The sequence below is a fragment of the Chiroxiphia lanceolata genome, chromosome 19 (genome assembly GCF_009829145.1).
Source record: "Chiroxiphia lanceolata isolate bChiLan1 chromosome 19, bChiLan1.pri, whole genome shotgun sequence".
NCBI lineage: Eukaryota > Metazoa > Chordata > Aves > Passeriformes > Pipridae > Chiroxiphia > Chiroxiphia lanceolata.
In genome coordinates this window covers 216328-242018 of record NC_045655.1, presented here as the reverse complement: position 1 = coordinate 242018, position 25691 = coordinate 216328, and the positions used below count along the sequence as shown (strand labels likewise).

The window sequence follows — 25691 nt, the reverse complement described above, 5'->3', positions numbered from 1 at the left end:
TATATACTGTTGAGAGTAGATCTGTAAGGTCAATGCCAGTACAATCAAGCAGCACAGACAGAGGAAGGACAGAAAGTCTCTTCTCACTGGAGGTCTGACCCTTCAAGAAAAGCAGCAGATTGTCCCTTATTTACAACATTTTCACACTTTGGAAGTTCTTAAGATGGTATTAGACAATGCAATTCAGCCTAGATTGCAGTTCTCAGTAATAATGAAAAGACACTTCTGAAGGATCAGAGACTGTTAGCTCTATCTGTTCCAACACAAACCCTCTAAGCACTGAAAGCCAAGGCTGGAAATTACTGTCCTCACCATAGCTTTGACACAGTGTGTTTCTGCTGGCACTGAAGCTCCACGAGGTATTTGCTCAGCTTCCAGGATACAAGGACAGAGATTGCTAAAGGCTAACTAGGACTGTTACTGCTATAAGCACCTACAGTGACAATGGTTTCTGTCCTTCTTTCCCCTTAGGGTGGATGCTCACTGATCCGAGCAGAGCTAAAACCACTTTCTTCACATCTTCCTTACTTTCTCCTACCACTGCTAGGAGAAGAAGGAATGCCTGAAAAAATTAAGGGGAAGGAAACTAGGTGAGAATAGATGAAAAGAGAGCAAATGAGGACCAATCATAAGAAATGTTGAAGTAGGGAATTGGAGAGGACACCGTGCAGGGTGCTGAGAGCACTGTCCAGTGGTGCTCTGCCTGGAGGGGTTGTAAGGTGATAGAATGGAAGGAGGTTGTGCTGAAATTTCTCCTCCTGGCCAAACTGGCTGGGGCCAGGAAGAGGCTAGCGAGAAGATCGTGGGAATTGATGAGACCCAGGAAATGGAAAAGTTCCACTTAAAAATTGAGGAAGGGAGGTCAGCCAACAGGAGGATTGAAGGAGCCAAAAGTGAGACTGCAGCCTTGTATACTCAATAAACATTCACCAAAGTCTTCCCATTCACAAGAAGGTATGAGTCGGGGGACCCCATGCACTGCTCTGTGCAAGCAGCAGTTACCACTGCTGGTCTCACACTCCACTGAGCATTTTCCAGCTTTTCTGTGCAGCAGTCTGTGGAATTGACACAAAGTATGGGCTGTCCCTCCAGGGTCCTCTGCCCTCCTCTGATGATAAGCAGACTCTCCATCATGTATGTGATGGGTGACAAGATGGGACGGACCCATTGGTGGTACTGGGATGGTTCTGTCTGGGTTGCTGTGAGCACAGTGCACAGGAGGTGATACAATCCGTGGTCATTGAAGTCACGGGAGCTGGACAGGAGATGTAGAAGACGCTCATCAGGCTGAAATACCACCTATTCTTAAATAGATCAGATAAAATGGTTATTGTCAGTGATAACTGGGCAGTGGGAGGAGATCTCGGGGTGGGTCTAGGGAAAATGTTGGGAGCACTTCTGTGGGTGAATCTAAGTTGTTTAGCTGATGAACACCGTACTTGAGAAGTCAACTCCTTGGAGCAATTTCAGAGATGACAGACCATTATTTTGAAATTGCACATGACAGGCAATTTTTCAGGCTATCAGGAAGGGTCAGATATCATTGTTGTTGAAAGGGGTGCGGGGAGGAGATAGAAGGAGCCAGGAATCGTAGATCACTCAGCTTTATTTAACCTTTGCAAAGTGGTAGAATAAACCGTCAAACTTCCTAGAAGCACTTATTGGAAAACTAAGGTGATGAGCAGTTGTTGTAGATGCATACAGAACAATGCCAAACCAACCTAAATTCCTTCAGTGATGGAATAAAAGAGTAACTCAAGCATCACAGCCCTTAATTTAGTGTAAATTTTTGCAGTGGGAGATTCTTGTAGGCAGACGAGAAATGGTGGCCTAAATAAAGCCTAGTATAAAAAACTAGGTAAGAAATACCCACTATTTACCAAAAGTAAAGTAGAGAAAGTAGCTATGGGCTGAGATCAAATAAGGTTTGTCTCAAGTCCAGGGTTTTTTTTCAGTGTTTTTGTTAATGAATGGCCTATGGTGGAATAAATAATGGCTTGACTGTAATCAGAGATGAGACAAAGCTAGGAGGGTTAGTATGTATAGTTTGAAGAAAAGATTGCAACTCAGAATTATTTTGTTAAACTGGAGTAAATAACTGGAAAAAAAAAATAATGCATTTTAATGAGGATAAAGCACCAGGTTTTATACTTTCACAGGATGTGAAAGGTAGTTACATAACAGTTTGTGGGAGAAGGGTCTGGCTATAGTGAATCACAAGCTTATTCATCAACACTTCATGCTGTTGTCTAAAAAAGCAATCATATTGAGATATGTAGAAGAAAGAGTGTCTGATACAAAATAATCTGTACCAGTTTAGCAACCGGAAAGACCTGTACTGGAAGACAGTGTAGTTTTGGTAATGATGCTTTAAGAGGAGTCTAGGCTGTTGTAGAGGGTTTGGAGGAGTGTAGCTCATACTGTGAGCAGAAAAGGTCTGTGGCAGATTTTGGAACATTAGGTTGTCCCCCCAAGTTCCTTAAAATGATCATCTCACTCCATGAGGATCAGCACGGCCAAGTCAGATATGGCAACACACTTCTGAACCCTTTTTAATTAAGAATGGTGTGAAACAAGGCTGCGTTCTCGCTCCTACCCTATTCACCGTCTTCTTTAGCATGATGCTCCAAGGGCCACAGCAGACCTCGATGATCAGGACGGCATCTACATTCGATACCATACTGATGGAAGTCTATTCAATCTAAGGCGACTGAAGGCCCACACCAAGACCTTAAACCATCTTGTCCGGGAGCTGCTTTATGCTGATGACGCCGCCCTTGTTGCCCACACAGAAGCAGCCCTGCGGCGTTTAACATCCTGCTTTGCAGATGCTGCTGAGCTCTTTGGGCTGGAAGTCAGCTTAAAGAAGACAGAGGTCCTCCATCAACCTGCACCTCAGGAAGTCCCCATCATCCCCACATCACCATTGGCCAATCAGAGCTCAAATCAGTCCAACAGTTTAATTACCTTGGTAGCCTCATCTCCTCAGATGGTAAGATCGACGGAGAGATAGACAACAGGTTAGCTAAGGCATATAGTGCCTTTGGAAAACTCCACAAAAGAGTATGGCGTAATAAACACTTAAAGAAAAGCACCAAGATCGGTGTTTACAAAGCCATAGTGTTGTCTACTCTCCTATACGGCTCCGAATCATGGGTCATCTACCGCCACCACCTGCGTCTCCTACAACGCTTCCATCAACGCTGCCTCCGTACAATCCTTAACATCCGCTGGTCAGATTATGTGACCAATACATCTGTACTAGAGCAAGCAGCTGTCACTAGTATTGAGGCCATGTTGATGAGAACACAGCTGCGATGGGCAGGGCACGTCTCAAGGATGAAGGACCAACCACCGCCTCCCTAAGATCCTGCTCTATGGTGAACTTGCCACTGGCTGCCGCATGAGAGGAGCCCCGAAGAAAAGATTCAAGGAGTCCCTGAAACAACATCTCAGCCTTGGCCATATTCATCACCATAACTGGTCTACTCTGGCCTCCAGTCGGGAGGCCTGGAGACACACCATCTATAACGCAGCTGTCTCCTTCGAGAACACACGCAGGATCACTCTCGAGGAAAAAAGGCAACGCAGAAAGAACCGTGTCTTGCAGATTACACCATCTAAGGAGTCTTTCTGCTGCGCCTTTTGCAATCGGATATGTCTGTCACGTATTGGCCTCATAAGCCACCAGCGTGCCTGCAGCAAAAGTGGATAGTGCCTTCCCAAATCTTCGTTCGCGAAGCCTAGCCATGAGATGACCTCAGCTGCCATCATCTCGGAAATAATCTGTCCAAAAGAAAAAGATAATTCAGAAATTTTCAAATACTGAAAAGCTTCTCTGAGGAGGAGTAGAATAATCTGTTCATCAAAAGTAGGGTGTAAAGTAGAAGAGGCAATGGACAAACGGCGTTGGTGAAAACTTTGTTATGGTAAGGATAAGACGCTGAAGGATCTTGCTTGTGGAGGCTGTGGCATCTCTGTAACTGGAGACCGTTATGAACAGTGTTTTCAAAAATCTGCTACATACAATGCCAATACAGTTCTGCCTTGGTCACAAGGGTTGGTTGTCTTCTCAGGTTTCTGTTATCCCTTTTCCATGATTTTGCTCAGCAAGACATAGTACGAAGCGTTGTGCCAGATCTGTCTGACAGATCTCATGGGAAGGATGGGTAAGAGACAGGGCATTGATTGCTGTCCCTCTGTTCTTCCAGCACACTGGGAGAGGCTTGGGCTCAGCTCAAGAAGAGTCTAGCTGATGAAGCAGAAGTTCATCTCAAATTTTCTTCTAAGGTAAGTAGTTCTTTCTTTTCCAAAGATTTTTGCCCTGAATTGGTATGGATCTCCCTTCAGTATATGTTAGTGGGGGAAATACATTTGCATATGCATACACCATGCATATGGTACAAATTTAGAAGAATTAATAAGTTGGCGAACAATCTTACTGAAACTCTGTCTATTATTACTCCCCAAATCAGTGTATTTAATCTATCTGATGAGAAAATTAAAACACATCTAACCTTGATTTTTCATTAAAAAAGGAGAAAAACTGATTCTAAAGGTTGTTCACCAGAGCTCTAAGTTCTCTAAGAGAACCAGAACGCTGACTTCTTTGTATCGTTAGCCTTTCTGAAAAGCACACTGGGAATGTCATGTTATTTTTGGGTTTTCTCTCAAGTGATGCCCAATGAGATTTCTTTTACAAATTATGGCATTTATCTGGGTTTTTTCCATCACATGTGACACGCTCTTGAATCCTGTTACATTATGTTAACCTCTGTGGGTGGTCAAGTTCAATACAGTGGCAGATATCTCAGCACAACAGCCATGTTCTGGAGGAAAATTATAGCTCTACACTGTTCATAAGTGATTCTGCAGAGGTTACTCAGGCAACTAGCTGCTGCCTTGGTAACCTGCTGCTGTGCCTCAAACTTCGACATCAGGGCTGTAATTAGTGAAATACTTTTTGCTCCCCATTGTCCTCCTTTTCCAAGAGGAAGAAATGCACCCTAGTGTGGTGTTTACATGTGGGCAGGCCATGTAGAGGAGCTCTTTCATTTTTTTACTTTTGTTTAAGCCCTGCACAGAAACTCCAATAGCATCCTTTAAACCCTCCCCACTGTTTGTGTGCAAAAGACATGTGGATGTGGCACGTGGTTTAGTGTTGGACCTGGCAGTGCTGAGTTAATGGTTGGTCTTGATGATCTTGGAGGTTTTGTCCAACCTTAGCAATCCTATGATTCTATATTCCCATACCTGTTTGGGAGTTCCTAGCTTTGACTTCCTTTTATTAACATATGTTTTTAAACATATTGATTTTTGGTATTACTTTCAGAGAAGCTATTCTTGGAAGCAGTAATTCTGTTTCACATTGATAGTCAACCAAACCCAGTCAGTGCTGGCACAAGCAGGCAGTGCAATGCAGAGCACACCAAGAGTATTCAGACACAAACACCAGCCTTGAAGACACTGAACAGCCTCTGTGACAGTCCTTCATACCACTGCTACATGGAGAGTCAGGAACAGAGCAGAGAAGGTGACAGCGCTCTCACAGTACTTGGAACATAAAATATTATTGCACTACTGCTGCCTGTACAGCCTGACATGCCAGCTATAAATACAGGCACACGAGGAGACCTTCAAGAAGACTGTCATGGCAATGACTGCTTCAGGTCTTTATTTTTTTGCCTGGGGCCATGCTGATGATATTGTCAGAAAAACCTTGTCCAGAATTTTCTAGTCCAGCACTCCCAGTCAGAGCAGGACTATCACCCACAGTGGATCAAGTCAGCTACATCTCTGTCTACCTGAGATTTGAGTATCTCTAAGGACAGAGATTTCATAATCTCTCTGGTCAGCCTTCTCCAGTGCCCAGTCACCATTCTGGTGATGTTTTTTGTTTTTTTAAAATTGTATTCTTCCTGCACGTCCCAAAGCTCAGTTTTGTCTTGTGACTTTTCCTGGCCCTATGAAGAAGAATTTGGCTCAGTAACCCTGTTATCTGACCTTCAGGTAGCTGTAGACCATATTAGATCACCAAGGTGCCAGTCTTCATCTGCCTAAACAGACTCCACTTGTTTAACCTTTCTAGAATGTGTGCTGTAGTGTCTTGGCTGACTTTGTAGCCTCTGTCCAATAAAAGACTGTACTGAACTGTGACAGGAGATGAAATGTCTGAATCCCTCCAGAGCACGTTTTCTAGCTGTCAAAACTGTGTATCAGAAGGCCAAAGAGGAATATGATGCAAACTCTATCAGAGCTGGGTATTACTGGCTGTCAGGATAAGTCATGTGTCTGGTCTTGATGCAGTTCATTCCAGTGGTTTCTTGCCACTACTTAAAAAGCTTCAACTAAATAATCAGGTTTTTCTTTAGGCTCCCTTATACTTGACAGAAATAAATAAAATGTGGCCTTCTTGGATCTCACTTCGCCATACGAGAAATGCAGGTGTGGCACTGCTGCCCATGGACTCGCCTCACTGCAGCCAGGGTTAGTGGCTTTAGTTCGGGTACATTGGGTTTTTTTAAAGCAAGTTATATCAGTTAGGCCAGAATCGAAGCACCTAAGCTGTGCTCTGGATATTGCCTGTTGTTTGATGTTCTGTGTAAAAGAGAGAATCTATTGGAGAGGGGGCAAGACAAAATTTCTGTCCTTTTGCTCCCTTCAGTTAATATCCCTTAACAGAGGTCTCCTAAAAAGGGATGAGTTTTGTAGTAGCTTAATTCAGAGCACTCTTGGGGAAGAGGAGTGTTACTGTCTGTCATTGCCTTTAGCTGCAGAGTGTGTATTGTTTCCTCTTTGTCTTGAGCTCTGCTCAGCAGAAGGAAATGGCCTCAAGTTGTACCAGGGGAGGTTAAGATTAGATATTAGGGAAAAAAAAATTCACAGAAAGGGTTTTAAAGCATTGCAACAGGCTGCCCAGGGCAGTGGTGGAGTCACTGTCCCTGGAAGTTTTCAAAAATCATGTGGATATGGCACTTGAGGATATGGTTTAGGGGTGAACATGGTGGTTCATAGTTGGACTTGATGATCTTGAAGGTATTTTCCAACCTTAACAATTCTGTGATTCTGTGAAGAGCCAGGACTTACTGCCCAGCTCCTCATTACTGCCATTTCTTCCTTTATTTTCATTACCAGCTTCAAAGTGAGGTAGAGAAACCCCTGCTCAACTTCAGAGAGAACTTTAAGAAAGACATGAAGAAGTGTGATCACCACATTGCAGACTTACGGAAGCACCTGTCCAGCCGCTACACAGCAGTTGAAAAGGTGGGAGCAGGGAACAAACTGGAGGGTTTCTGAGATACTGCTGGTTTGGGCAGAAAAGCAGCTGCCCGTGAAAAGTTTCTGTTCTGCCACAAAGAACCACAGCTTTTCCTACCGAGGGCTTTCTGCTGTTAGCTGTGCTTTGCTGGGTCCCAGATGTAGTTCATTGCTTAGCTGAGATCTGGGAAATGGGGGGCTGCAGCAGGGCTACCATCTTACTGCTGAACTGGCTTTTTGTTTCATCCTCCCCTTTCCAATTTGGGATGATATATTTCTAATACATTTGATGCAAATACTTCTTGTTTGTGTGCATCTGGAAGTCACATCTATTGCCCTCGAAATTTAAAATACCTTGCCTTAGAATGGCAGCAAAATGCTCACCTGGCTCGACATCCTCTCATGCAGTGGCTAAAAGCAGATGGCTGGTAAAGGCAGCTTGAACCCTGCCCAGCAAATCACAAATCCTTCACAGGAAACATCCTCACCCGGAAAATCCAAACAGCAGCAGCACACAGTAATAGGCTGTGTAATGTAGTAACATGAACCAGGAGGTGGCTGAGGTTGTGGTGTAGGGAGTTTGACCCACAAAAGATCTCTCAGCAGCAGCTGGCAGGAATTGAGATGCTTCTGCCTCAGCTGCCAAATTGTATCCTCATGTGGTTTGCTCTTGGGTGTAAGTTGGAAAGGAACATACCATTCTCAGTCAAACCAAAGGTTGCTTGTGCTTTCATTAAAGATCAGCAGGAGTTCTCCCAGGGACAGAATTGTTGCAGGATACACAAGGTCATTAGGCTGTGTGTATGCAGAGAAGACATTTTTCTGTGAAACAGTAAGTTCTTCACACTCTCATGTGCAAAGAAACTCAGTAGTGACACTGGGAAGAGTGAATTAGAGTAGCCTTGAGGAGAAAGAATTGGAGCAGGGAGGAGCCATGGCTGCAGTGCATGAGAAGAGCTCAGCCCCTCACCAGTTGCTGTCCTGCAGCTCCCTCTCCCTGCAGAAGTGCAAATGGAAAAAAATCCAGTAATGCCTTAAGAGGGTTGTAATGTTTAACAGCCTGAAGAACTTTTAAGTAAGGTAATTCAAGTAATCAGTTGTAACTAGACCTCAGGGTCTTGATTTCTACAGCATGAACTGTTGGCCTGAACCTGAATATGTTTTTCTAAATAAGTTCCTATTGTTAGAGGTTCTGATAGATGTATAATAAATCCAGAACTTGCTTAAAGTCTAATTTTGTAAGATACTTGAAATTATTTCAACAATTCAGGTCCTAAGAAAAGTGAATGGAAGAGGTGTCTTGGTGATGATGCTGTTTAAGACATTGGGAAGAAGCTCCAGCTCTCGTTTCTTCCAGAAATAGTGAGAAAGCTGTTAGGAAACATGAGAGTCTGATGATGCCATTTGTCCTGTACCTTTCTAAGAATCTACAAAGAGTTCAGATATTTTTGTGATTTGTTGGTGCTGACTTCTCTGTGATCATAGGACACTTCTTTGAACACCACATGATGCTGTAAGAACGTGAATCCCAGTTAGGATCCAATTTCATGCAAAGTCACTGACTCTTTACTGACAAATACTTGTGTGAAGAAGTCCTAGATGGCTGAAAGCAGCTGGCAGTTCTTTTCCTTTAAAACACATGGCTCTTCTTTAATTACTCCAAGGCCCGGAAAGCCTTGACAGAGAGACAGAAGGATCTGGAAATGAAAACGCAGCAGCTAGAGGTGAAGCTCAGCAACAAGACAGAAGAAGAAATCAAGAAGGCGAGACGAAAGTCCACTCAGGCAGGTGAGTACCTATGTCCGTCCGCGGTGGGAATGAGCATGGCCCCATGAGAACAAGATGGGATGCAACTGCCCATCCCTCCACGTGATTCTTGTTTTTTTAATATTGTACCTACAAAGGCAAAGTGAACCATGCTACTAATCTGTGATATTAAATCCTCTGAAGAAACAAGCCTAGTTCTTCCAACTCACATGTCACAAATTGTTGATAACTGGGGTGAGAACAGTAAAACTAGGATGAGTTTTCCTTCTGTTTTGTGAAAGTTCTTTAGATTACGGAATGTTTGTGTAACTTTCCAAGTCAGATTCCAAGAAGCTCAGCTGAGGATGTTTCTTCCTTAAATCATAGTTTGTTCCTTGGTTCTTTCCTCAATCACAGTCACCCACAACTATGTGAGTGCCTATTGTACTTGCCATTGCTGTCTTTTTCCTTGAAAGTGAATTTTTTGTCTTTTTTTCCACTGCTACTCAGTGATTAAAATAATTTCTATTGTAGGAATACTGAGGAGATAGTAGTGTGTGCTGTGTTGCACTGAGGACAGAGCTACTTGCTGTGACCCATGCATATTTTACAGAGGCTCAAGCCACATCTGCATGATTCCTTCAGGAACTTTTTTGAGATCTGCAAAACTGATACGTGCAGCTCCATTAGTACCTTTGCTGAAAATAGGTTTTAACTAGGGCTTCCATGTTTCATCCCTTCATAGAGCTGTTCCTTGGTAGAGTGGTCCTTCAGAGTTCTGAGGTTTTTAAAACTTCAGGATAGCGTGTCTGGGTTTTGAGGAGAGTCACTGGCAGTGTGACCATGTGTATAGGCAATCATTTGAGGAGAAGTAAAAGTTACGAGTTCGTGACAGGAGGCTCCGTGAGAGATGTTCTTTATTCACCTACAAATTCACAGACACTGTGTTCCTTAGAAATTGGTTATAATGGATACTTATTGAACAAGCAAGAGAGAGCTGAAGATCAAAGTTTGCTGTGAGTCTTCCCATTGCTGCTCTCCACTTGGTGCCACCGTTCTGGTATGTGGCAGATGAGGTCTTGTCCCACCCCCTCAGGTGGTGGTTCCCAGAAGCAGCATGTGGTCATTTGGCTTTGAAAGGAACCCTGTTGGCAAGTGGGTGATAGGACTAGAAAGCTCTAGAGCAGAGCCCTTCTGTGATCCCTTGGGTTACTGATAGGTGGTGTTCCTTTCTGCTCCCATGGACTGTTCATGTGTTTCATGGCTTTCTTGTTCCTGACTGTTCAGTGGCTCAAATTCACTCGAGCGAGTGGAGGGTAACCCCCTGTCAAAAGAGCCCCTGAGGAGCCTCCTAGAGTGTGGGAACCGTTAGTTCAGACTTGTCGTAGAATCACAGAATGGTTTGGGTTGGAAGGGACCTTAAAGGTCATCTCATTCCAACCTCTCTGCCATGTGCAGGGACACTTTCCACTAGACCTAGTCATGTTGGACTTTGCACCCCCTTCCTGGGTGGATGAGCTTTTTGCCAAGCTTTGAGCCCTGAATCCTGGCTTCTTCATAGAGTTTGGTTGCCACCCGAAGTTCTAAGCCCAGGAGAAACTTCCAGATGCATTTTACTTCGTTGGCTCTGATTGGTCTATGGAGTCCTGTTCTTAAAGCTTGGTTCGTCCTCAGTTTATGTATAAAGACCATTTTGCACCTAAAATAGTAAGATGTATTTGAGCCCTGGACATAGACATCACACCGTTAGGGAAAGCGAAACTGAACCTCATTTAAAGAACTAAGAGAATTTCCTAGCTGAAAAGCAGCAATCTCTGAGACACGCCTTCCAGATTTTCCACCCACCTTTCCCTCTGTCAGAGCAGAGTCCTGCAACAAGGAAAAAAATGGAAAGAACAACAACTTCTTGTGTTACTGCCCTGAACACAGGAGGCAGCCAAAGCTCGGCTGGAATCGGGCATCTCCAGAGTCTGGAGAATGCATGAGGCTGCAAATAAGCATCACTTCATCTAACAGCTGGAGCCTGATGCATTGCTTCCCTTTGAAACAGAGACCTCTTAGAATACAGTCTCACCTACAGAGTGCTACCCTTCAGCTCCATAACTCATATTATTATTGATTTCCCATTTTAATTACTTTATTTTTCAGATATAACTTTCTGTCTATGACTTTTTTTTTTAACTGAAGTAATTTGCTTTCCTATTTCTGTAAAATACTACTTAATGCTCATATTTGTTTGTCTTTCCCCCTCATTCTTTCTCACCCCAATCACCTGCTTTTTTGCCTCACATCAAGTGCATGCAAGTTGAAATTCTGGTGCATGTAACAAATGTCATGTGACGGAACTGCCGTGACCTCCACCAGGGCTGATCTTCAAACCCTCGGGGTCTGTTCTACAAAACCTGACCTGCAGTTTCTTTCTAAGGTCTGGCTAGAGAAGGCTAACTTGTTGCTATCTTGACTCTTTCAGGAGATGACCTGATGCGCTGTGTGGATCTTTACAATCAAGCCCAGTCAAAGTGGTTTGAGGAGATGGTGACCACCACTCTGGTACATAGCATCTAACACTGTAACATTGCAAAATTGTAATGGCCTACAGCATTCGTCATTCACAGCTAGTTCAGTGCAATGCAGTGGGGGAAACTGGGTGATATCTCTCCCATTGTATTTCCCATTCTCAGTGCTAAGAAAAACTCATTATTAGGGGAAGGAAGAAATAATTGTTTCTTTGCAGAAGGCATTAAACCAGTTCAGGACTGCTTAGGGGCCAGGACACTAGAATTGTCCTCAGGAAGGATGAAGTAATGCACAAGAAAAACATGGAAAAAACACATAATAAGTCACTGAATTTACTTAATAAATTTTTGTATTCCATGATTTTACAATTTCTTGTGCAGTATTGCCACCTCAGACAAGGCATGCTTGGCTCTCCATTTGGTTATTATTTTGCTTTTTTGAAGGTAACACACTTCACAGACCTTTGTCATAGACCTTTGGGTTTAGGCACCAAGATACAGCTTTGTTGTGCCAAGAGGCAGATATTTTCCCAAAAACAGAAGAAGAGAGAAAAAATTGTCTGTTCCTGTACATAAGGGACCTGATTTCCTCTTTACCTTCACTGGCATTTTCTCACTGATGCAAATGACACTGACCATCTGTGCCACTGTGGCCAGATACCTCATAGAATCAGAGAATGGTTTGGGTTGGAAGGGGCCTTAAAGACTGTCTCATTCTTACCCCTTTCCCGTGTGCAAGAACACCTTCCACTAGACCAGGTAGCTCCAAGCCCCATCCAGCCTGGCCTTGAACACTTCCAGGAATGGGGCAGCCACAGCTTCTCTGGGCAGCCTGTGCCAGGGCCTCATCACCCTCACAGGGAAGAATTTCTTCCTAATTTCTAACCTAACCCTCCTTCAGCTTAAAGCCACCCCCTCTTGTTCTGTCACTCCAGGCCCTTGTCCAAAGTCCCTCTCCAGCTTTCCTGGAGCCCTTTTGGGCACTGGAAGGGGCTCTAAGGTCTCCCTGGAGCCTTCTCTTCTCCAGGTGAACAGCCTCAGCTCTCTCAGCCTAACTTACTACAAGCTACCTCAGAGCGTCTTTGTGGCCTCCTCTGGACTCAGTCCAGCAGCTCCACATCCTTCTTGTGCTGCGGCCCCCTGACCTGTGTGCAGTGCTCCAGGTGGGGTCTCACTAGAGCAGAGCAGAATGGGAGGATCACCTCCCTCCACTGTATATGTGAGCTCTGTATTTGCTCCCAGAGAAGGCACAACTTGCAGGTGCACTAGTAGATGGCTCAAGTGGGCAGCCATAGCCTGCAGCTGCACAGCAGGTTTGTCATTTGTGGAACTCAGGCTGACAAGCATTCGAAGGCAACTCTTGATACACATGAATATAAAATCTATATTGAAAACAGTCTTTGTCTGATCAGCTAAGACACAGATTAGTTCATATGGAATAATACCAAGTTGAGAGTGTCAAGGTCTTAAGATTTCTGCTTCCTCCCTGAAGTTTCTGGTGGAGATACAGTGCATGGTCTGCATATGGCACCAGCATACTGGGTTTGGTGTTATGGTCCTGCATATCTGTGCCCTAAAAAAGGGAGTCTGAGTTTAAAGTGGACCATTTTTTTCCCAGAACAGCAGTACATCAGCTGCAACAGCAATAGGAGCCCATCCATTCCATAAGCTCATCTTCGTCCCCAAGCAGATGGTCTGCCACCTGAGATTTTTGTGCTGTAATGAAGAATGTTTCCCAAGTTTAACAAGTTGCAGATAGCACTGGGAAGGCCATGTAGCAGCCTGCCTGCTTGTATGTTTCAGTTGCACTCTGCTGTAATGCTCAGTAAGTGGACACCAGAAATGCCCTCTGAAGGCAGGGTTTGTAGGATTTGGCCCCACAATGTCTGTCTCTAAAGGCAGACTTCCATAGCATCTCCCTTCCGCTGCTGCTGCTTAGATCACAGAATCATAGAACCATCATAAAACCATAGAATATGCTGAGTTGAAACAGACCTATCAGGATCATCAAGTCCAACTCCTGGCCTTGCATAGGGCACCCCAAGAATCCCACCATGTGCCTTGAACCGTGCTTCTTGAACTCCGATTGAGTTAGTGCTGTGACCACTTTCCTATGTAGCCTGTTCCAGTGCTCAACCACCCTCTGGGTGAAAAACCTTTTCCTGATATCCAACCTAAACCTCTCCAGGCACAGCTCCAGCCATTTCCTTGAGTCCTGTGCTGGTCACAAGAGTGAAGAGATCAGTGCCTGCCCCTCTGCTGCCCCTCGTGAGGATGTTGAAGACCACAATGAGGTCTGACCTCAATCTCTTCTCCAGGCTGAACAAACCAAGTGTCCTCAGCCCCTCCCCGTACGGCTTCCCCTCAAGGCCCTCTGCCATCTTCTTGGCCCTCCTTTGGACGCTCTCTAATGGCTTAATATCTTTTTTATATTGTGGTGCCCAAAACTGCACACAGTACTCAAGGTGAGGCCACACCAGAGGGACTAAATGCAGATTTTGGGATATAATCAGAGTATAATCAGAATCCAGAAGAGGGAGGCAAAAAATATCAGAAGGAAAGATAGAAATCACCTACCTTTCCAACTAAAGTGTTGCTGGGGTCTGCTTCCTGCCAGCTGGGCAAGGGAGAAATTTGTCCCAGTTCATCACCTGGTGAACAGATAAAAGTGCTCTGACCAATATCTGGTTGGACTGGGGGCAGTCTGACCCATACACCCCAATGTGCTTCCTGCTTCCCCAAGGAATCACTGTAACTTTTAGAGCTAGCAGCACAGCATGCAGAACCTCTTGCAAGAAACTTCTTCCCTCTCTGAAGGCAGTGGCTGCGCTCTCTGCCTTGGTTGTCTGTTTTTGAGCCTTTTGGAAAGGTTTCAACCTTTTTTTACCTGTCATTAGGTTCAGGCTGAGATGACTGTTGTTGCTTGCTGTTTCTGATTCTCTGCAGAGCAGAGGAATGTGCAACCACAGAGTCCAGCTCCAAAGCATGACCCTGGGGCAGTATTGAACTCAGTGGCAGCCTTTTGTGTGACATCCTTTCTCCAGGTCTTCAAGCTCAGGTTCAAGTAAAAATATGAACTTGTTTTTCTTCATGTCCAGGAGCTTGAGAGACTAGAAGTTGAGAGGGTGGAGATGATTCGGCAGCATCTGTGCCAGTACACACAGCTGCGGCATGAGACAGACATGTTCAACCAAAGTGTAAGTCTGCTTTTTGTTCCGTTTCTGTGGTCTTCACTGCCCTTCAGCTGAGCAGGACAGCCCCTCCTGATCTGACTGACCTGTGTCGAAGGACAGGTGAGAAGCGTCTACAGTCAGCTTGTTAGTATGCAGCAGTACTGTGCTGCCTCCCTGCAGTCCTGCTCCTCCAGGACTCTGATCCTTGTCACAGTTCATACTGCTGGATCACAGCTCTGCTGGGAGAGATACAGCTGCTTGAAGTACATTTGGCCAGTATGAGCCGTTATTAGCTCTCCCAGCATGAAGCGCTGCTGCTTGAGGTCTTCTGTTTGTGCAAGGGCGATGGTAAGTAATTTCGCTGAGATGGAAGTAGATATATTTTTCTTATTAAAAACTGGCTACTTGTCAAATATTAAAATATGGGAAATGCATGCTGACCTCAATACAGCTGTATCTGGTGTAAGGCACGGATTGCAGGACAGGAGTCATAGACCGACTGGCCAATGTCTGGCACAGGAAGCCTGTCTCTGCTTGATGTTAAATCTCCTTCTTCTCTGCTTCCCACTACAACGCTGCACATTCAGATCTGGCTGTTGTCCACCAAGTCTCGTGTATGTGCAGCTCTCACTTGTCTGTGAATGCAGTGTTGGCATGCCTATAGCTGCTCTACATGTAAGAGCAATGACTCTGCTTGAAATGTGCCCTTGACATTTGGATTCTTGTTTTCTTCATTTTAGACAGTAGAACTTGTGGATCAGTTGCTTCGGAAAGTGGATCCTGCCAAAGACAGGGAACTGTGGGTAAAAGAACACAAAACTGGAGATATCCGACCCGTGGACATGGAAATATAGACTGATCTATAGTTGTATGTGATGAGTCCACTGAATTAACCAGGCTAATGTTTGTTTTTTAAGGTTCAGAAGAGCATAGGGAAGAAGTTGTTTTACTACCAGACATCCTGTAATTTATGCCTCTGTGGGCTATCTCTGTTCCATTTAGTCATTACAATGGTCCTCATTGTGCTAAGCCTTAAGCACCAGACATTCCAGGGTGAAGAAATCAGATGTGTGCTTCCCACCAGAGGTTCCCAATTGCACGCAGCTTCGAGAAGAAATCTGCTTTCTGGTACAGAGAGTGCTCTGTTCTTCAGTGACTTTGTTCTCCACCCCTTGCATGACTATCTTTATACAGTATGTTAGAACAACCATGCAGTGAGCCTCTGGCCAGCGATTAGATAACTGAACATGATGCAGGAGGCAAGGAAGTCCTGATCATGAATCCCAGGTCTATCACTGGCTGCTTTCATGGCCACAGGCAAGTCAACTAACTTTCCTGGCTGCCCTATCTATAAAATACGTGTATCTCACAGCAATGTTGTGTGAATACATTGATTTCATATAACACTGTTTTTCACCATGGCAGTGACGTGATGGCCCTTCTCCCAAAATCTGTGGAGAAGACTCCTGTTCTTCCTGTTTTATACTCCCTCTCAGGGATACATAAACCCATTATTATGATTTCTGTTGTAGGCCAATCGATAAGGTTGAAAGTGTTACCATCACAATTTTTTTATCAGGAAGGACTTGGTTGTGCTATACCTACCTCATTAGCTGTTGGAGTGCCCTCAATGACAGGAGGTTATATACCAAGGAATTAATGAGATGTTCAAAACCTTTCCTGCTCATGCAAGATGTTTTTTTCACAGAATCTTCTTAAAGACAGTCCTTATAGTTTACTTGGGATCTAGGTTTAAACTTCCCTTTGCTGGTTCCTTCAGGTGAATATCACAGACGTAGATATCTTTAATTACCAAGTTTGTCCAGCTAAATTTTGGCTTTTATCTTTTTGAAGCCTGATTTTCAAAGGTGCCATGAATCTGTGATTGCTAGATTGCACTCAGTCTAGATGTAGGTGGCCAGCACTTCTGTACTATCAGTCTTAACCTGAGGTTTTTTTCTATGTTACCCTTACTGCAAACCACCAAGAATTCAGTACTGCTCTTGGCAAATAGTGTTATGTAGTTTGGAGACTGGTTTTGAACAGACACTTATTTTATTCTCCTGCTGTTATTTCTGATTGATTCTTCAGTGTTGGTGTTAATATCTTTTTTTCAGCATTTCATACAATGCAAAGATTCTTGATATAGATTCAGCAGAAACCTTGATTCTCACCACTGTGGCCTTTACTCAGTGTTTAATGTGGTGTTAGCTACAATTTCCCAAACCATAGTCTTTCATTTGATCCACAGTTATGCTCCACATTATTTCACTGTTATTGTCTTTTTCTCCCCAGCACCAGAATTACATCCTTCTTTTGTTCCACTACTATTCCAAGTTTTTGTTCACCAGCCTCAAAGCGCTGTGATTAGATCACTGGGAATCAGTAAAATTTTATCTGAGGCACGTTTATAATATTGCTGCAGTGGTTATTTTTCTGGTTTATTATATCAAACTGAATTCTCTTGCTTTTTCCTATTGTTCCCTTTTTCTCAACCATCTCTTTATCAGTACAGGTTCATTCCTGTCTTCCAAATGCTCCTGCTACCCACTTCTCTGCTGCCTCATTAACCTTTATAAACCTTTGCATGTTGGCAGGTGTAGTGTCATGACTACCGCATGCTCAGGATCACTGTTCCTGGTGTGACACCATTTCCACTGCACGCTTCAGAATTTGGACTAATATTTTATTCTTGGTGTTGGAAGAGCTTGTTGCAGAGACCATTGCAACACCAGTGAAGTGTTTGGTTTGCCTGAGCGTCATTTAGTCCTTGAGCTCAGAGTACATATGCTTCCCTAGACTCCTCTTTTCGTTCTGCCTTCTTCCCTCAAACAGGGTAGTTTCCAGATGAGCTCTCATTTTCAGTCTTCCTACTGATTCACTTGCTGTCCTATTAATTTTTGGGCATACTTTTCCTAACTCTTACCTTGCACTTTGGAGGACAGGCACTTTTCTATTTTTTAAACCACAAGTGCAGGGTGAGCTTTTAAAACTTCAATGGCCCAATCAATATAATGGGAGTACATCAGAGCTGCATCTCAGGTTGCCCCTGTGTTCTAGGCTGTATTGTAAATTGAAATGAGCAATCTTGACAACACCTAAGCACATTCTTGTTTCGACTGCAGAACCAAACTAGTTGTGCACTTTATACAGTATTCTCCTTAATAAATACCTGAAATAATCTGTTAGCAATTACACTTTATTTTTCCTCTTTCTTTAAAGATGTATGTTATACATAAAGATGTATGTTATTTTGGACTGGAAATGCTGTCCATTAGCACAGGTTTCTCTGAGGACCGAAATGTGTTTTGGTTCCTCTGCTAAGGTGTGTTTAAGCCGCTCTCAATTCCTAGTTGTATTTTCTGGTAATTTTTCTTTTTTTACCTTTTTTTTTTTTTTTTCCAGACAGTTTTCCTGATTCTAGTTTTTGGTCCATTTGAAATGTTTTAAGGATGTGTGAGTTACACAGAACAGTAATTCTCTTAATGGAGTCTGTATCTCCACTTCAGTAACCAGAGGAGGGCACTGGTACCTGGTTCTTGATCTTTCCCAGTTCCAGGAGACTCGCGCACGGTGCTGCTCTGTGACAGGTGAGATGCTTCCTCTGCAGCAACACTTCCATCTGTAATTGGTGGAAGTGATAAGGAAGTTTTGCTGTTGCTTCTAGACAATTTCTAGCATATTTCTTTCAAAAGATGATATTCCTTCATGATACAACACTCAACACTGTAGACAGTGGGATCAGTGTTATCTGGCTTTGTTCTTTGGCTGATGGATCCTGCACCTTAGAGATCGGGGAATGCTGGAGGCCCTGTACTTCTGAACTGACAGCATCTTCAAAGAAGGTAGTGGCATGTTTGAAGGAAAACATGGGTGTTTGCCCTCATGTTCATTCCTAAGAAGGTAAAGATGTAACTTTGGGAGTTTCAGCAGTGCTCTGTTCATCTTCCACCTAGTTTCAAAAATGCAGTGGAACCCAGTCTTTCCTTGTTCTTATCCTAAACAGCTGCTTCTCCAGAGCAAGATCAAGCTTTGCATTAAGTTAAAATAACTAGCATGTGTTGATGCTGCATGACGATGCTGCAGTGTCACTGTTAATAGAATAGCAAAGTAAGTCTCTTACCTGCATACGTACTGAGCTTAAGCATCATCTCGTTTCATCTGGCAAGTGGGCTCACACACTTGGTGTGAGTTTTTGCTGGTTTAGTCACTATGGGTATCAGATTTACAGGACTGTCTTGCATCTTCATAGGCTCTGGGGTCACAGAGCAGAAGGTGAGTGCTCGATTAGTACTGTGTGGTTTCACCTGCAGAGGTACAAGTGGGAATTTACCTCTGTTCCTTGTAGCTCTGGTAGCTCTGCTTGCCCAGGTCTGTTGAAGCCACCTGTATTTTGGGTGTTGTCCTGCCACCCCTGTGGAGCTCCCTCTTCGTCTGAGCAATGCTGTCTGTCACACACTTGTTCCATGCTGTATGGCTCTCTGGTGATCTCCAGCCAGACTCTCTCGGCCCTTGTCTCAGCGAAAGGGCTTCCTGAATTCCTATGGCTTTGGATCTGTTGGATGTCCTGACACCAGTACCAGAGCTGGTGAGGTGCTTGCCAGCTGTACCTTCAGCTGCCATACAGAATGAGAACTTTTTATTCATCATCCATACCAGCCTGCTTGCATCTTCAGAGCCATCTTCTGGCACAGTTGGATTTCTTTCTCCATGGTATTCTTTCAGCTTATTTCCTACCAGAACTCATTCTGGTTCCAGTGCTGTTGTCTGATTCTTTTTGGAGTTAATGAGCTGAAAGCAGTCAGTCCTTTACCATGTGGACCAAATGCACCCTTCTTCCTTCAGCAGCAAGATTCCAGTTGCTTTCATGGAGCAATATCCAAAAAGGCCTAATGCAGATTTTCAGTCTGCTCCAGGTTCAGTCATGTCTTTCACTCACATTTGTTCATCGCTTCTCTGTTTTGAAATCTTTTGAACATATTTTGCAAGACTTTCGTTGTTCCCTTATAGGAATGTCATTTCATTATTGCATGCTGGAATCTTTAGAGATACCTTCACTTTTTTTTTTTTAATGTGAAAGTACTGTAACAGCAGTGAAAATCATATGGAAATTCCTGTTACGTTTCTAGACTCCCTTTCCCCCTCTGCAGGCGTGTCTGAGCTGCTGGGGGGCAACTGTGTTCCCCCTTGTGTTGCACAGGGACAGTAAGCACTGGAAGCATTTTTTCTTGAGTTTTTAACAGGCAGCATGCAAACTTTGTTCTGCTTCTCTTTACCCTTTATGCAGCTTTTTTTTTTTTTTCAATTGGGTTGGGTTTGTTTTTTTTTCCTAACTGGAATTTTTTGTTCAGGAAACTTTCACATGCTCAGTAGCAGTCGTAGTTTCTCAAGCTTTGTCAGAACCGCCTTAAATTTGTCCCTGTTTTTAATGTCATTATTTAACTATTCACTGCAAGTTAGGCTTGTTATATAGAAATGTGCACTCTTCACCTCTTCTTTGGAACCGCTCAACACTCAGAGATTTCTTGGAATATAACAGGGAGCTGTTAGGTGATAAGAGTCTTTGAAAATCAGGCTAACAAACAGAAATGGACAAGCCTCTTTTTTCCTTAGTTGTACTCAATACGTGGATAAAGTAAACATTAAGAAACGCGAACCTCAAGTACTTAATGGATAAGACGTTGCTGCTCTCTGTGCAGCTCGGTGGAGCTCTAGGAGTGTCCCTGTGCAGGCAGTGGTCAGAGCACACCGCACAGGTCACCCGCTGATGCAGCTGTAAAAACCCAAATCCAAAATTCAGTGACAAAGTAGCTCTGCCCATCTATTTCTTCAGTCACACACGGAGAGAAAAGGCATTGCTTACCCAGGTTGGTCCTTCACTACGAAGCACCTTAAGAAATCCAGACCAGCACCTTGAAGGTCCCCCTGGAATGAGTAGTGACTTCTTGGTGTGATTATTTGATTGTTTCCTTCCAAACTGAAAACAGATTTGCTATTTCATAGTATCTCATATGTTCTTGTGCACTAGTGCAGCTGGCTGTGTCTGTTCCTGGAGATGGCAGGCACAGTCTGGTGTCCGGGGGGGGGGGGGGCAATCCTGGTCACCCTGACATTTCTTATTTGGCGAGAACTATACCTTCAAAAGACAGTGTCAAAAAGGCAGTTTTCAAAATAACGAGCTTTTCTGATCACAGACCTTTTCAGGAAGCCTGTAGGCTTTTTGCTCCCCAGTCTGTGTTGAAGTAGGAGAATGAGGTCCAAGAGATTGCTGAACCATGGCTCTGAGGGGTTCTTGGTGTGTGACCATTCCTCCCGTCCTTGCACAAGGATGGGGAACGGCCGACGGGCATCCTGTGTGCAGCAGGGGTGTCTAACATGTCACCAGAGGAGCCTACTGGTCACATTTACCTTAACTAGGTGGGCAATAGTCACGGGATTAATTCAGATTAAAAACAGACACATAGGGCAGGAAGATATTTAGCTTCCCAGGTGACCTCTCTCTCAGACCTCGATGGATCTATTAAGAGGCCCATCACTCTCCCAGTTTTGCTTAGCACATGAAAATCAGTGATGAAATATTCCCTTGTATCTATAGCTTCATACAGAGCTTTCCAACTTGCACGTGGTTCTGCCAGTGGGAGACCAGTACTTACCAATGCCACTCTGGGAACCGCAGAGCGGGTCTGTCATTTAGCGGCACAATGACATCCGGCGCCCTCACACTGCACTGCTCATATACCAGGCTCAAGTGTGCCGAGCCTGCTGTGCTCCAGGAGCTTGGAGCACACAACCTTGCTGTTGCACAATGGTGAGGAAGTTCTTTCCTTGCAGTAAATCCTCGTCTTTTCCTGAGAAGCGTTATTGTGTAAATAATATCCATTACTTTGTCTTACAGTAGATTTTATTCATATGAATGGTGCATCTTTCAACTCTTATTTTTCCCTCTCCATTGTTACTATAGCAAGCCCTTCATCACTTTTCAGAACCTTTAATTTTGAATTTTCATAGAACATATCTGTTGTTTCATCATGCTGACCAAACTTCATGCTTTTGAGTATTTTCTGGGAGTTGTAAGTGCTTTTTGGAGAGGTTATTTTGTCTTTTAATTTGAATTTTTCCTATCAGCCACCAGGTTTGAAAGTAATGACTCCTTTTTGTGCTAGCCACAGTTTCTTTTTTATTCCTGGACATTGTTTTCTGAAGGGACCAACACATAGCACAATTTGACTTAAATTTCTAATCCCAGGCATTCCTCAAGGCAGAAACCTTTTGTGCCTAATGATGCATCTGAATCTAAGAATTGTACATGGATAAAATCTTTCATAGACCATTAAAAAATAAGTCTTAGGTTAACCACATAATAATAATTATAGAAAAAATATGTATAAATTTGAAATATTCAAATTTAACTCCCTCAACTTACATTAAGTTGAACTATTTCAGGTGTCTCATAAGAAACAAACTCAGTGGATATTCAGAACAAAAGCTTTCCAGCTGCTGTATTCAGGTTCAGTGACTGGATAGGACTATAGTTTTGAGTATACGCAGTCTTTTAGGGCTACTGATGTAACAAGTAATTGAGTAATGGCTTGTATCACAAATTAAAATTCTGCTACTAGATCCCCTTGAAGTGCCTCTCTAAATAGTATCTGCTACAAGCATGTAAAATACACAGATTCACACTACAAATTTCCAAATCTCAGGAGCAGCCAGTGTGTACAAGTCTGTGCAGGATTCTCAGCCCCCCTTCCTTGCTCTGAGTTGTTCACTCTTTTCAGACATCCACATCTCCAGGACACCTGCCTTTGTCTCACTGATAGTTTACTGTCCAGCACAGGCATCCTAAATTCTCAATGCTGAAAATAGAATAGGAAAATTTAGACTTAAAAGCAACTGCGTTTAGATGGGCAACTGCATTAGCCCATTAGATGGGCTAATCTTCAAGCCCATCCTTCAGTGTAGGGATCTCAGTAGACTAAGCAGGAAATTCTGCATAAAAATAGGATGCAGTGATAATTCTGAATAAAAGAGTTGAGTAGTTATCCACTTTATTGTGTAAAATAAATAAATAAAAATAGTAATTATAAAAAAAGAATTAAAAAAGCCACCACATTTTTTTTACACCTGTTGCTGAGAAGAAATGTTCTGGTCCTGGAACTCTAAAGCTGAATAGTGATTTCAGGGATCTCATATCTGCTGACATGATAGTCATGTGAATTTGGGAATGCTTGACCTGAAGTCCCATATTCCTTTGGAGTTTTTTGATTGAATGGCTAAGATTATCAGAATAGCCTAAGGAATTTGGATGTCCATTTACCACTCTGGCAGGTCAAAAACATTGACAGCAGCCTCTATCTGTTACGAAAACAGCAGGTACTAGTACTGGACAAATATTTTCTTCTCCTTCTTAGATGGTTTCCATGTTTTCTGCAACCCAAGACAGTGAGAATTCCACTGGGCGGTTCTGCAGACATTGTAACAGCAGGGATTCACAGGCAGGCCAGATCACCAGTCATACACTAAATCAGAGTTTTCTACTAAAATAAAGTTGCTTATTTGGTCCTTTTTGTGTAAGTTTTCCTAAAATACTTCTAAATTTCTAGGAAAATTGTCTTTTGCCAGTACTAATGACTTATTTTTAAAGATGCTTAACCAAAATTTTATAACTTCCCATAAATTTTGGCTGAATAGACCCCTTAAATAGTTTATTTATCATGCAGCCTCTGTCTGAGTAAGTAGTAAACCTTGGATCATTGTGGAAATTATAGGATGGCTTTTGTTCCCTAAGGATACATGAAGGAATCACTTACTGAACTTAAGTTGAATGAAGAAAAGATTTAAGGGGCAGATCTTCAGCTTGGGTAAACTGCCAGAGTTCAGTGAAGCTACTTGATGTCAGCTGTGGATCTTGTCCTTCGGTGTTGAAGGCATTTCCTATATGTAATTTTTCTGTCTTACTGTAAAACAATTTCATATGGTTAAACTGTATTTTCCTATATTGTTCTGCAAGTCTATATGCATCATAGTGCTCATCTCATCTCCTGTAAAATAAACTGTACAGAGACACATTGAGCATGGAATTGTCTTTACCCAGTTACTTTTTCTTCTACCACAGCCCTGCACTTTGTGAGTGCAGTTTGATCAAAGACACTCTGTGGGGTGCCACATGCATATGGACAGCTTTGTTGATACCGGTTTAGCACAGCGTGAATTTGCAATCACATCACTGGGTATAATCTACTTTTACTTATCCTTTTCAGATCTTTGCACGATAGTCAGATGCATTCGGTCCCTCCTGTCCATACAATTTCAGAAACTACCTTCAGTTAAATGGTTCTTAAACAAGCAAGGCAAGCTGACCATGAGCAGCCTGATAGCAGCTGCCATGGAATGGGCATGCTTTCAATGCTTTAAGTGATCTGCAAGTCTTCCTCAACCAGTCAGTCCTTTACCTGCAAGTTTCACGTGCAGCTTGAAGCTTAGTTGAAAACACTGATATGAAATGTTGTTACTAAAAATTGTTCTCCTTTGAATATTTGAATTAACATGAATGCTGACAGGTTTTCTGACAAAGTCAAAATTGGCCCTGCCAAAATCCTGTCTAATCCTACAACTGCCTGCAGCAGTGACTGACATGGGCAGCCTGCTGGGCTGCGCTGTGGAAACAGAGCTCAGAGCACGGAGGAGTTGCAGTTCTGCAGAACACAAGCCCACCTTCCAGCAAGGTGTGACTCGGGCACCTTGGAGATAGCCCATCCACACATCTCGTAAACCTCAGTGGAGATTCCTTCTAAGAATTTTTCCAGTTCTGAACTCATATAAAAATTTTGTTTCTGCAACCCCCTGCAGAAGGGCATCCCACAGCACTCAGTGTGCTTGTGCACAGAGGTAGGAAGAGTGGCAGAGGTATTGCACACTCTTCTCAGAAAGAAGAAGACACTGAAGGCAAGATGTTGTAAAAATTCCAGGTGGAAGCTTGGTTTTCACAGCAGTCTTTGCACCTTGCCCAGAGTAGCCCAGATCTGTTAAAAAAATCTCAGAATGCTGTTTCAAATTCTGGTGCATGGTATAGACCAGCTTGGTCAATACTCTCCACATGCTGTGGTACATTAAACTGCAATTTACCAGCACTTTCTGTTGTAGAGGTCTTTGATATGACTTTGAAATGCAGGTTGGGGAGTTACTGAACAAGCCATTTGCTGTGCTGGTGTAGTGCCAGCGCTCAGAAAAACCTCATGGCGAGAGGACAGGATGCACCGTTCTCAGAGGGGAAAAAGAGTTCTACCGCAGGAACTAGCAGGGCTTGTTGATAGAGCTTTAAACTAACTCGGAAGGGGGAAAGGGGCAAAACCAGGCTCGCCAGTGATGAGCGATGGGATGTCAAAACTTGAGAAAACGAGCACTAATGGGATCCTCAATCTGCCTCCTGAGGTGTTGGCTACAATGTACCACACCTGAAATGTTTCTACACCGCTGCAGCAGCATGAGGAACAAACAAGAGGAGCTCCAAGCTTTGGCCCAGTCCCAGAGATTTGACATCACTGGCATAGGTGAGCCCTGGTGGGATGAGTCCCATGGGTGAAGTGCCCTGTTGGACGGTTACAGGCTCTTCAGGAAGGATGGGCAGGGCAGAAGAGGTGAAGGGGTGACACTGTGTGTAATAAAAGGGTTAGAATCTCTGGAGCTCACAGTTCGCCATGGCACAGTTGGGAGCCTCTGGTGAAAATCAAGAGGCAAACAAATAATGCAGATGTCACCGCGGGAGTCTGGTGTAAACCTCCCAGCCAGGATGATGATGCCAATGAATTATTCTTTGAGGAACTACGGGACACTTCCAAGTCAACTGCCCTTGACCTTATGAGAGACTTGCCAGAAATTAACTGGAAGCACCACACAACTGGTACAACTCGGGCCAGAAGATTCCTAAAAAAACCTGGATGACAACTTTATGGAACAGGTCCTAAGGGAGCCGACTCAGAAAGACACTCCCCTTGATCTG

At 43.6% G+C, this 25691-nt stretch overlaps 1 protein-coding gene across 2 annotated transcripts in view; it reads left to right on the top strand.

Moving 5' to 3' along the window:
• Positions 1-23772, top strand: part of GAS7 (growth arrest specific 7) — a 104394-nt gene extending 80622 nt beyond the window's left edge. For both annotated transcript variants that reach the window (XM_032706918.1, XM_032706919.1), the window contains exons 9-14: positions 4212-4290; positions 7135-7263; positions 8922-9045; positions 11474-11553; positions 14618-14716; positions 15433-23772. In XM_032706918.1, coding sequence (XP_032562809.1) covers positions 4212-4290; positions 7135-7263; positions 8922-9045; positions 11474-11553; positions 14618-14716; positions 15433-15546 — 625 coding nt within the window. In that variant the 3' untranslated portion in view covers positions 15547-23772. The remainder of the gene's footprint in view (positions 1-4211; positions 4291-7134; positions 7264-8921; positions 9046-11473; positions 11554-14617; positions 14717-15432) is intronic.
• Positions 23773-25691: the final 1919 nt, after the last annotated feature.